A 13,294-nucleotide genomic window follows, 5' to 3' on the forward strand; every position below is an offset into this window, starting at 1 on the left:
AAATACAAATCTAAACTTAAAAATACAAATCTAAATATAAAAACACAAATGGAAAAATAAAAATACCTCTGGTGATTATACCTTCATACTTTGTAAACACTAAATAGAACAGAGATTGTGTCTAGAATACAGTAAGCGCAAAGAACATAAAACAGAATACTATTTTAGAACAGATCTAAAGGTATTATGGAGATCTTTGGTTGGGCATATGAACAAAAAAGTGTAAATATCTCAAACAGTCACAGATTTTTTTTTCTATTAACTTGACGTAACTTAATACAGATATTTTGTAGACATACAAGCAATCATGATGGCTTGCTAAAAACATTTAAAGTGGAGAATAAATTACATAATAATGTTGCCAACAGTGGTAAAATTTATTGAAAAACCTTACTTTTTGATGCTCTTTTACGTATGTAATTGAGTGTTTGTATGTGTATGTGTATGTGTGTAGCCGAGAGAGACAGTGGTGGGCAGGGTGGGTGGTGGGTTTGGGGGGGGGGGGGGGTGGAATAGAGACTAGAGGATGAAAAGGATTGAGAGAAAGAGAACATAGTTTTGATTATGACAGAGCACTCATTGTTCAGGACAGTGTACTGAGTCTATTCCTTAAGAAGCATTTGGGCCTGTCATCTATCTTGTCAGAACTTCAAACCTTCATTAACAGTGTGCAATGGAGCACTGTGTGAAACACTTCCTGGTAATTGAGGATCATGGAATATCGTGTAAGGACAGGGCAAGCTGAGTTTCACAGCAGTGATGCATTCTAAATAAGTCGATTTGTGGATATAATCTTTTACGTCTCAAATATATTTGTTTTATTCAAACTTAAAAAATGTTCAGGAATACTGCTGCATGCCAATGTTAAGGATATTTGTTAGTAATTTTGCAGTTCCATTCTGTTATTCATCTCATATACAAGAATCACCACCTTTTTTCCAGTGACATGGGACTTTGCATCAGATGGGAGATTCATGATAATTGCAAGCTAAGTAAGAGGAGAATGCTATAGAATACTCTCTGTAAAACTGAACGGGGATCCCATCCAGCCCTAGTGACAAATTTGTCTTAAACTCTTTCAGATGCTTCTCACTGCCATGATTGACTTATTTCTATATCATCCAGTGGAGTCTATGTGATGGTTAGACAATGGTATACCTGCACAACCTTGCAGCAGGAATTATTTTTTAAATGCAAAATTTAAAACTTGAGCTTTCCTTTTGCTGCCTTCTAGTCACATCTGGCTTGTCAACACTTGTTGATTTTACATAGGATTTGAATTTTCTTGGGCTTGTTGCAAAATAATTTACAAACTTATGACAGTGAGAGTTGTTGTATGCATCACATATTGATCTTTTTGTAGGCACTTGAAAGTCTACTTCTACCTTAATTTCGCTTCGTATTTCATCCCCCTTATACAGACATTCAATATATTCTACCATCTGTTGAAAACCTCCTGCGGTTCTTCTGATAGAATACCATCTGCTCTTTCTATCTCCATGTTATTCCTCTTTCTTTTACATTAAAAAAACTATCTCACTAGGCAGTCTATATACATCATTTCATGCTTTCCCTCTTTCTCCATTTTGTTGCATTTTATTCATCCATTTTTCCCTTGCTTCTCCAGTTTCTTTTCTTAATTCATTATTGTTTCCTGTACCTCTTTGTGCCTTTTTCACTTTCTACATTTTTCCACTTTCTCCGCTCTTCCATCTTGTTCAACATGTCTTCTGTTATCCATTCTTTCATGGTACTTTGGGATAATCTAATTCCTAGTACTTCTTTGGCAGAGTCCATGAGTCCTTCCCTCATTTTTATCCATTTGTCATTAACACTTTCATCAACACTACCTCTTTCCCATTTTTCCATAAATCTGTTTTCAAAATCTGATGCCTTTCATATCTTTTTGTGTCTTTCTATGTTTAGTCTTTCTTTTGCTTTACCTCTCCAGACTTTTTTCATCTTCATTTGTATTTCTCCCACTACTAGGTTGTGGTCTGAATTTATATCTGCTCCTGGATAAGCTTTGGCATTCTTCAAACAGTTCATAAATCCGTTTTGTATCAGGATGTAGTCCAACTGATATCTTCCCCTATTCAAATTTGATATCCATGTGTAATGTCTCCTTTTGTGGTGTTCAAATTATGTATTACCCACCGCTAATGAATTTTCTTTACAGAAACTAATTAGTCATTCACCTCTCTTATTTCTTATTCCTAATCCAAATTTTCCTACTGTATCTTCATCTCTTCCTTCACCCACCGCTGCATTCCAATCCCCCATGATGATACTGCAGGCATTTCTATTTTCTGTCTCAATGAGTTCATGTATTTTCTCATAATATTCTTCCATTTCGTCATCTCTGTGTTGGCTGGTTGGCATATATACCTGTATTAACAGCAGATCTTTTGAACTACCTTTCAGTTGTATCATCATCAGTCTTCCATCAATATATTGTACCTTCATTACCTTATTTTTCAGCTTTTGCCCTATCAATATTCCTACTCCGTTTTCACCACTCTTGATTTCCCCTGAGTAAAAGAGCTTATAATCTCCACTTTCTATCTCCCCATTCTCTCCCCATCTCATTTCACACAAACCAAGGGCATATAATCTGTTCCTTTTCATCTCCTGTTTTCATTCTCTAGCTTTCCTGCTTGCAGTAGTGTCCTCACATACCTTGTCTACTCTCAATGTGTTCCCCTCCTAGAGATCCAAAAAGGGAAAGTTTTAACTGTGGAATCTTTCACATGGAGAGACATACCATGTACTGCTTGGGAATGTAATGTGGTAGTTTCCTGTTACTTTCTATATAGGCAGTAGGTTGCCCAGCCTAAAATCAACCGCTCACTATGAGTCAGATGCTGTCTGTAACTGCCCCTCTGGGGTACAGTCCCTACTTGTAGTCTTTTTGCACCCAAAGAGAAAAGGTGCCTCTTCCGCCAGCTTCACATCTGTGAAAGACTTTTTCTCCACTGTCACTGCCATTGAGGTCTTATACATATGAGGTGTGAGTGGAAACTACTGCTTACTGGCGTGCCAGGTAGGTACACGGAGGGTGGGGAGTGAGTCATTGCCTTGTCCTTGAACACCCTCTGAAAGGAAACTGCGTTTCCTTTATTCAGTTCATTGTGGCAGCTGGTTGAGTGTGGGTCTATTAGGGCTTGTTGCCAGATTCCGTCTGCATGAAAATGGACATAAAAATGGAGCAACGAATTTATGTGAAATTTTGTTTGAAAACTGGGAAATCAGCTTCTGAGACTTATGAACTATTAAAAACAGCTTTTGGAGATAACTGTATGAGCCATTCAAATGTTTTTGTCTGGTTCAAGAGATTTAAAAATGGCCATGAATCGTATGAAAATGAATCACAGTCTGGCCAGTCCCTCCACCTCAAAAACGAATGAAAGTGTTGTGGAAGTTCATGACTTAGTGTGCTCTGATTGTAGACTTAGAATTATGGTGATGGCTGACGAAGTTAAGTTTCTATGCAGTTGAAGATCTGAACTTGCAGTCTTCACAGTGGAAGACTCCAGGTTCACCACAACCGAAAGAAGCACGGCAAAGTCGGTCGAAGGTGAAGACAATGTTGGTGACTTTTTTCGATTCTACCATATTGTGCATAATGAATTTGCCCCTGGAGGACAGACAATTAACCAGGAATACTTTGAATGTGTCCTTGAACATTTGTGCGAAAAGGTGCGGAAGAAAAGGCCTGCATTGTGGAAAGACAGGAGTTGGGTGCTACACCACGACAGTGCTGCTCCGACTAATCGTGCCTTCTCCATCGTTGAATTTTTGGCCAAATTCAAAATTCCTGTGCTTCCACAACCACCATATTCCCCTCGATTTGGCCCCTGCGGACTTCTGTCTGTTTCCTAAACTGAAATTTTCACTGAAAGGGAAGTGATTTGACTCAACTGAAGACATCCTGGCAAATGCATAGAGCGTCCATAACACACTTCCAGGAAAAAAAAGTCCAGGAATGTTTCCAAAAGTGGAAACACCATTGGAGTTGGTGCTTTCAGTCAGGAAGGGACTATTTTGAAGGAGATGCATCATAGTAGCATGTAAGCACCACCATTGTACAATCACAAGTCCATTCTTAAAACTTTCCATTCACACCTTGTATAACAAGAAATGACAGGAAAAGGACATGGTGTGGACAGGTTTGAGGTAGGAAATGGGGAGCAATAGGCCATTGCAGGACACACATTGTCTGACTCCTCCCCTTTGGCCTGTCCGGCTTGGGTGATGCTTCTGGTAGCTAAGCTACTGCCGGCATAGCATTCCAGATCCGGAGCACGCAAATCTCCTCACCTGCATGGACACTGCTACATTAAGGCGGTGCCCCTGAGGAGGAGGAATAGGTGCCGGAAGATGGAAAGGGATTCACCATCTTGGAAGCAGAAGTCGAAAAAGCGCTGAAGGAGATGAAGAATAGGAAGGCGTGTGGAATTGATGATTTGCCAGCAAAACTGTTGAAGAGTCTGGGAAACAAGGCAAGAAAAGAAATAGTCTGCCTCTGTAATGATATGACAAAGGGGAATGGCCTGAGGACTTCCTTGCAACAGTTAGGATACCAATAGAGAAAAAGAGAAACACTAAAAAATGTGAAGAGCACCGGACCATCAGTCTAATTTTTCTCATGCAGCTAAAGTGTTCAAATGAGTGTGAATTCATAAGGGACCAAACTGCTGAGGTCATCGGTCCCTAGACTTACACACTACTTAAACTAACTTATGCTAAGAACGACACACACCCATGCTTGAGGGAGGACTCAAACCTCTTGCAGGAGGGCCTGTGCAATCCGTGGTATCACGCCTCAAACCACGCAGCCACTCTGCGCGACAGCTAAAGTGTTGAATAGAAGGCTATATGGCAAGCTGGATAGAGGGACTGCAGAGGAGCAGTTCGGATTTAGAATAGGAAAAGGAACAAGAGATGCTATTGGCCTGTTAAGGACTATAGGGGAAAGATATATGGAAAAAGGTAGGAAAATCTTTGCGGTTTTTATAGACTTAGAAAGGCTTTTGACAGAGTTCAGTGGAACAAGCTGATGGACATTTTGAAGAGAAAAAGACTAGATTGGAAAGAGAGACGACTGAAGTAGAATCTGTTTTTACACCAGAAAGTGAGGATAAGGATTGGAAATGAAATGTAGAAGGAAGCAGCATTGGATGAGGTGTTAGACAAGGTTGTTGCCTTTCCCCACTGTTGTTTAATGCAAACCTTGGAGAGATTATTGCAAAAGGCTTAGATGGGAAAAGAGGAGTGTGTATTGGTGAAAAGAGAACAGAATATATAAGATTTGCTGATGGCATGGTATTAGTGGCAGAAAGTGAGCGGACAGTGAATAACATGCTGAAACAGCTGAATGAAACTTGTGTGGAATATGGGATGCAAGTAAACACAGCAAAAACAAAGAGTATGGTCATCAATACAAGATTCCAGAATGTCCAGTTTTTAAATAGGACACGCTACCATTAGCCAGGTAAGTGCATGTAAATATCTTGGAAGCACAATAACAGAAGACTTGAGATGTCACCAGGAGGTGAAAACTTGAACTGCCATAGCGAAGGAGGCATTCAACAGAAAGAGGAGACTGTTATGTCACAAATTAGATAAAGGTCTGGCACTATATGGGGCAGAAATATGAACACTGAGACGAGAGGATGAAAAAAGGCTAGAAGCATTTGAGATGTGGATGTGGAGGAGAATGGAGAGGTTGAACTGGATGGAAAGAGTGAGGAATGAAAGAGTACTGGAAAGGGTTGGTGAGAAAGGTGTCTGCTGAAGGTTACAAGAGAAAGAAAAATGAACTGGTTGGGACATTCATTGAGAAGGGATTGCTTGCTAGCAGATGCTTTGAAAGGACTGGTTTGTGGGAGAACATTGAAGAAGGAGATACAAGATGATAGATGACATAAAGGGAAGAGGAAATTATATGGATTTGAAGAGGATGGCAGAAAACCGGACAGCATGGAGAACTACCATGTGAAAACCTGCCTTTTGGCAGAACACTAATGATGATGATGAATGTCTACTAGCTTCCTTTACACTTCTGCATTCTTTTTGAAACTGCTTCTTTTCCATTATTAACCCAGTTACATGGCACGTACCTCTTCAGTACCCGACTTTCAATCAATTTAAACCTTGCCTGTAGATTCTCTGCAACTATGGTGTTGGAACTAATGATGTACATTCACTAATGAGTATGCTAAGAATTGCTTATTTGCTGTTTCCAGCATTAAAACATTGCTAGTGCCGATGGATTTATCAACTTTAGTAACCATTGCCACTATGAGGACATCATGGTCAATCCCTGTCTCTATACTGACAATGTCAATAAGCTCAGGCCTGTTTGTAGTTACAAGGTCTAAAATATCTCCACAGCACATGGGCTGTCAAACTAGTTGCTCAAGACAGTTTTTGGAAAACATGTTCAAAACTACTTCACAAGACTGTGTGTCCATACTATCTCTGGTGGATCAATAGAGGTCCCATTCTACACTTGATAGTAAAGTCACATCCAAGTTATACTGCATGATAGAAGTGCTTTCATGGTACTGAACACATACTTTCTTCGAATGATTCTACAAGAAATTTGTATTTGACTGAAACAATGTAGCCATAATGTGTGTATGTTTTGTACTAGCTCGGTCTGTTTTTAATCTTCCTATCAACCGAATAATGCCTCAACTACAAATTGGGTTGCTACCTTACACTTTCAATCATTTGTCTCCAAGTTCTCATGTAACTATCAAAAGTTTTAATAGAATTTGTTATTTTCCTTCATGCTCACTTATATAATCTTGAAGTCTGAGACAACATACCATTAACCACTAGAACGGTGACACAATAAAGAGTTATTTTCCTTCATTCTGCAGTATCCAGTTACCTGTGTAGTTTTGAATAACTTTTTATGTAATTCCGTGTTTGACAGTGTTGTTCTGCATAAACATTTAATTCTTAGTGCACTGTATGCCAAAATGTTACACCTCGTAATTTGTTGACCCCGCCACTTTCCAAACCATCCTGTCCTAAACTCAATGTTAATTGAGGAGATAATACTCATTTTACAGTGTTCTACTGTCATGCTGCATAGATGTTAGATGTCTCTGAGAAGCTTTGCTCTGAACAACAAATGTTGACTATATGTTTATTTAGATTCTATGGTATATAGTTGTTATTCCTTCTTAGAGCAACATGGTTGTTTTATTCCTGTGACAAAGAATAGCTATTTGCTTGCAGATTGCATACCTATTTGTAACCTAAACAACACTTTATGTTTTGTAGGGCTTAGTCTTGTATTGTGTATTATATAAATTAATGGCAGCATGGTACTGTTATGTTTTAATTTAACAAATTTTTAACGTTTTCATTGAGAGTCACTCTTTATTTATTATTTTTCTAAAGAAGCTTTTGAGAATGGGGCTGTGGCTCAAACTGATCACAATAGGGCAAAAGGTAGCAAACAAAGTAAAACCAATTAACTGTAGCTGTGAACTTATATTTCCAAAGAAAAGTACACAACCTAATTTAATTACATATGTTTATGATGCAGACTAAATGAGAGGTAATCTTTCTTTTGTAACTGAATGGTTCGTTTGTGTCAGTTCGTTTGTGTCTAACTAAACATCTTTCACCTATTTACACAAGGCGCCATCAGTGGTATTTTCCTGTCTTTTTTGTGTACCTCTGTGTTATTCTGCAAGTTCTATGTGCGAACACTGCTGGTTTCCAGGTGATGGGTGAACCTGTACTGTGAGCATCCAATATGTACCGAATAACACATACACACTTTAAAAGAAGAGAATAATGAATATCACTGATAATGCCTAGGTGAAACACGTTTGGTTAGGCACAAATAAATTATCCCGCGGAAAAAGAATTTTAATTATCTACATGATAACAATAATTGAAGCAGCAACTGAGGAAGAATGACTGCAATACATAATTTAATTTTCTTTATAGATAAACAGGAATACTGTGATTAATGCCTATAAAATTGCAAGTTTTCAGTCTTAATCCTGATTACTTTTAATTTTTTCATTGCAGGAAGGATTGTGTTAATGCTGGTGCTGTTTGCATGGGCAATGTTACCACTGATCTACCTTGTGTCGTACTTGTTTACTGTTCCACCAACTGGGTATAGCAGACTGACAATGATCTTCATATTTACAGGTACAGTAGGACCGTATGTACCTATATTATAGGCACATATTAGTTGAATAATAATGTGGCTGCTTTCTTTCTTTGAAAATTAAATGAAATTAGAGCTGTGTTTATAAAATTTACCTCATTTTAGGTGTGGCAGGCTTCATGATAGTTGAAATACTGGAATCCCTAAACTCAAAAGAAGCGGCACAGATCATTGATTGGATACTGCTTATTATTCCCCATTATTCCTTCAGCAAGACCATTATAAATATGTATACTAATGAGAACTACCTATCAATATGTAGTATGATGAAAAAGGTCTGTTTCATTTTTCCAAATCCTTGTTGCAAAGGTGAGTTTTCATTCTTTTAGTCATCTTGTTGGTATTTATTTCCAAGAGTCCCTAATTAACTTAGTCATATCTATATTTTTGTGTGTTTGTTTCACCAAATGTAAAACACAGTAATGGCAGTATTATAAAAAAGATATAGTTGCTACTCATCATATAGCAGAGATGCTGAGTCGCAGATAGGCACAACAAAAAGAGTGTCAAACAAAGTTTTCAGCCAAACAAGCCTTCAGCACAGATAGGCACAACAAAAAGAGTGTCAAAGTTTTCGGCCAAACAAGCCTTCAACAGAATTAGACAACACACACACACACACACACACACACACACACACACACACACACACACACATCCACAAGTCTGACGTTGGCAGCCAGACTGTGGTCATGTTTGTGTGTGTGTGTGTGTGTGTGTGTGTGTGTGTGTGTGTATTTTCTAATTCTGATGAAGGCCTGTTTGGCCAAAACCTTTGTTTGACAGTCTTTTTGTTGGGCCTATTTGCAACTCAGCATCTCCAGCATATGGTGAGTAGCAATTATTCTTCTCATAACATTGTCATTATTCCATCCTGGATTTTTCATTGTTTAAACACAGTGATGACTATGATTTCACTTTGTCTGGTAAGGATGATCAATTTATTTGTTTTTAGTACATGATTTTATGACTTAAAAGAGTGAAAAACAAAACACAGAAATGTCATATCTCATACATAAGGTATGTTCTGCCTGATAACCTACAGGAAACAGGGCTTCCCTATTAATGGAGCAATCATACCCCCCCATGAACCATGCACCTTGCCGTTAGTGGGCAGGCTTGTGTGCCTCAGCAATACAGATAGCCATACTGTAGTTGCAACCACAACAGAGGGGTATCTGTTGAGAGGCCAGACAAACGTGTGGTTCCTGAAGAGGGGCAGCAGCCTTTTCAGTAGTTGCAGGGGCAACAGTCTGGATGATTGACTGATCTGGCCTTGTAACACTAACCAAAATGGCCTTGCTGTGCTGGTACTGCGAATGGCTGAAAGCAAGGGGAAACTACAGCTGTAATTTTTCCCGAGGGCATGCAGCTTTATTGTATGGTTAAATGATGATGGCGTCCTCTTGGGTAAAATATTTCGGAGGTAAAATAGTCCCCCATTCGGATCTCCGGGCGGGGACTACTCAGGAGGATGTCGTTATCAGGAGAAAAAAAACTGGTGTTCTACGGATCAGAGCATGGAATGTCAGATCCCTTAATCAAGTAGGTAGGTTAGAAAATTTAAAAAGGGAAATGGATAGGTTAAAGTTAGATATAGTAGGAATTATTGAAGTTCACTGGCAGGAGGAACAAGACTTTTGGTCAGGAGAATACAGGGTTGTAAATACAAAATCAAATAGGGGTAATGCAGGAGTAGGTTTAATAATGAATAAAAAAATAGGATTGCGGGTAAGCTACTACAAACAGCACAGTGAATGGATTATTGTGGCCAAGGTAGACACGAAGCCCACGCCTACTACAATAGTACAAGTTTATATGCCAACTAGCTCTGCAGATGACGAAGAAATTGAAGAAATGTATGATGAAATAAAAGAAATTATTCAGATAGTGAAGGGAGACGAAAGTTTAATATTCATGGGTGACTGGAATTCGGTACTAGGAAAATGGAGAGAAGGAAATGTAGTAGGTGAATATGGATTGGGGCTAAGAAATGAAAGAGGAAGCCGCCTGGTAGAATTTTGCACAGAGCACAAATTAATCATAGCTAACACTTGGTTCAAGAATCATAAAAGGAGGTTGTATACATGGAAGAACCCTGGAGATACTGACAGGTTTCAGATAGATTATGTAATGATAACACAGAGATTTAGGAACCTGGTTTTAAATTGTAAGACATTTCCAGGGGCAGATGTGGACTCTGACCACAATCTATTGGTTATGAACTGTAGATTAGAACTGAAGAAACTGCAAAAAGGTGGGAATTTAAGGAGATGGGACCTGGATAAACTGACTTAACCAGAAGTTGTACAGAGTTTCGGGGAGAGCATAAGGGAACAACAGACAGGAATGGGGGAAAGAAATACAGTAGAAGAAGAATGGGTAGCTGTGAGGGATGAAGTAGCGAAGGCAGTAGAGGATCAAGTAGGTAAAAAGACGAGGGCTAGTAGAAATCCTTGAGTGACAGAAGAAATATTGAATTTAATAGACGAAAGGAGAAAATATAAAAATGCAGTAAATGAAGCAGGCAAAAAGGAATACAAGCGTCTCAAAAATGAGATCGACAGGAAGTGCAAAATGGCTAAGCAGGGATGGCTAGAGGACAAATGTAAGGATGTAGAGGCTTATCTCACTAGGGGTAAGATAGATACTGCCTACAGGAAAATTAAAGAGACCTTTGGAGAAAAGAAAACCACTTGTATGAATATCAAGAGCTTTGATGGAAACCCAGTTCTAAGCAAAGAAGGGGAAGCCGAAAGGTGGAAGGAGTATATAGTGGGTCTATACAAGAGCGATGTACTTGAGGACAATATTATGGAAATGGAAAAGGATGTAGATGAAATGGGAGATACGATACTGCGTGAAGAGTTTGACAGAGCACTGAAAGACCTGAGTCGAAACAAGGCCCCCGAAGTAGACAACATTCCATTAGAACTACTGACAGCCTAGGGTAGACAGTCCTGACAAAACTCTACCATCTGGTGAGCAAAATGTATGAGACAGGCGAAATACCCTCAGACTTCAAGAAGAATATAATAATTCCAATCCCAAAGAAAGCAGGTGTTGACAGATGTGAAAATTACCATAAACCAGTTTAATAAGTCACGGATGCAAAATACTAATGCGAATTCTTTACAGATGAATGGAAAAACTGGTAGAAGCCGACCTCAGGGAAGATCAGTTTGGATTCCGTAGAAATGTTGGAACACGTGAGGCAATACTGACCCTACGACTTATCTTAGAAGCTTGATTAAGGAAAGGCAAACCTACGTTTCTAGCATTTGTAGACTTAGAGAAAGCTTTTGACAATGTTGACTGGAATACTCTCTTTCAAATTATGAATGTGGCAGGGGTAAAATACAGGGAGCGAAAGGCTATTTACAATTTGTACAGAAAGCAGATGGCAGTAATAAGAGTCGAGGGACATGAAAGGGAAGCAGTGGTTGGGAAGGTAGTGAGATAGGGTTGTAGACTCTCCCCAATGTTATTCAATCTGTTAATTGAGCAAGCAGTGAAGGAAACAAAACAAAAATTCAGTGTAGGTACTAAAATCCAAGGAGAAGAAATAAAAACTTTGAGATTCGTCGATGACATTGTAATTCTGTCAGAGACATCAAAGGACTTGGAAGCGCAGTTGAACGGATGGATAGTGTCTTGAAAGGAGAATATAAGATGAACATCAACAAAAGCAAAATGAGGATAATGGGATGTAGTCGAATTAAGTTCGGTGATACTGAGGGAATTAGATTAGGAAATGAGACACTTAAAGTAGTAAAGGAGTTTTGCTATTTGGGGAGCAAAATAACTGATGATGGTCGAAGTACAGAGGATATAAAATGTAGAGTGGCAATGGCAAGGAAAGTGTTTCTGAAGAAGAGAAATTTGTTAACATCGAGTATAGATTTACGTGCCAGGAAGTCGTTTCTGAAAGTATTTGTATGGAGCGTAGCCAAGTATGGAAGTGAAACAAGGACGATAACTAGTTTCAACGAGAAGTGAATAGAAGCTTTCGAAATGTGGTGCTACAGAAGAATGCTGAAGATTAGATGGGTAGATCATATAGCTAATGAAAAGGCATTGAATATGATTGGGGGAAGAGATGTTTGTGGCACAACTTGATTAGAAGAAGGGATCGGTTGGTAGGACATGTTCCGAGGCATCAAGGGATCACTAATTTAGTATTGGAGGGCAGCGTGGAGGGTAAAAATCGTAGAGGGAGACCAAGAGATGAATACACTAAGCAAATTCAGAAGGATGTAGGTTGCAGTAAGTACTGGGAGATGAAGAAGCTTGCACAGGATAAAGTAGCATGGAGAGCTGGATCAAACACATCTCAGGACTGAAGACCACAACAACAACAACAACATACACTTCATGTTTACTGATGAGATTTTGTGTCTGTTGTCCTGCCCTGCCCTTTTAAATCTTAACACAGACACATTCACACAAGCAAGTGCCCCCAAAGCACATACACTCCTGGAAATTGAAATAATAACACCGTGAATTCATTGTCCCAGGAAGGGGAAACTTTATTGACACATTCCTGGGGTCAGATACATCACATGATCACACTGACAGAGCCACAGGCACATAGACACAGGCAACAGAGCATGCACAATGTCGGCACTAGTACAGTGTATATCCACCTTTCGCAGCAATGCAGGCTGCTATTCTCCCGTGGAGACGATCGTAGAGATGCTGGATGTAGTCCTGTGGAACGGCTTGCCATGCCATTTCCACCTCGCGCCTCAGTTGGACCAGCGTTCGTGCTGGACGTGCAGACCGCGTGAGACGACGCTTCATCCAGTGCCAAACATGCTCAATGGGGGACAGATCTGGAGATCTTGCTGGCCAGGGTAGTTGACTTACACCTTCTAGAGCACGTTGGATGGCACGGGATACATGCGGACATGCATTGTCCTGTTGGAACAGCAAGTTCCCTTGCCAGTCTAGGAATGGTAGAACGATGGGTTCGATGACGGTTTGGATGTACCGTGCACTATTCAGTGTCCCCTCGACGATCACCAGTGGTGTACGGCCAGTGTAGGAGATTGCTCCCCACACCATGATGCCGGGTGTTGGCCCTGT

At 39.6% G+C, this 13,294-nt stretch overlaps 1 protein-coding gene across 1 annotated transcript in view; it reads left to right on the forward strand.

Moving 5' to 3' along the window:
• The window catches only part of LOC124594686 (phospholipid-transporting ATPase ABCA3-like), a 543,403-nt gene that overhangs the window by 338,582 nt on the left and 191,527 nt on the right, over positions 1–13,294 (forward strand). The window contains exons 20-21 of the mRNA XM_047133052.1: positions 8,062–8,187; positions 8,312–8,515. Coding sequence (XP_046989008.1) covers positions 8,062–8,187; positions 8,312–8,515 — 330 coding nt within the window. The remainder of the gene's footprint in view (positions 1–8,061; positions 8,188–8,311; positions 8,516–13,294) is intronic.

This window comes from Schistocerca americana, chromosome 2 (assembly GCF_021461395.2).
Source record: "Schistocerca americana isolate TAMUIC-IGC-003095 chromosome 2, iqSchAmer2.1, whole genome shotgun sequence".
NCBI lineage: Eukaryota > Metazoa > Arthropoda > Insecta > Orthoptera > Acrididae > Schistocerca > Schistocerca americana.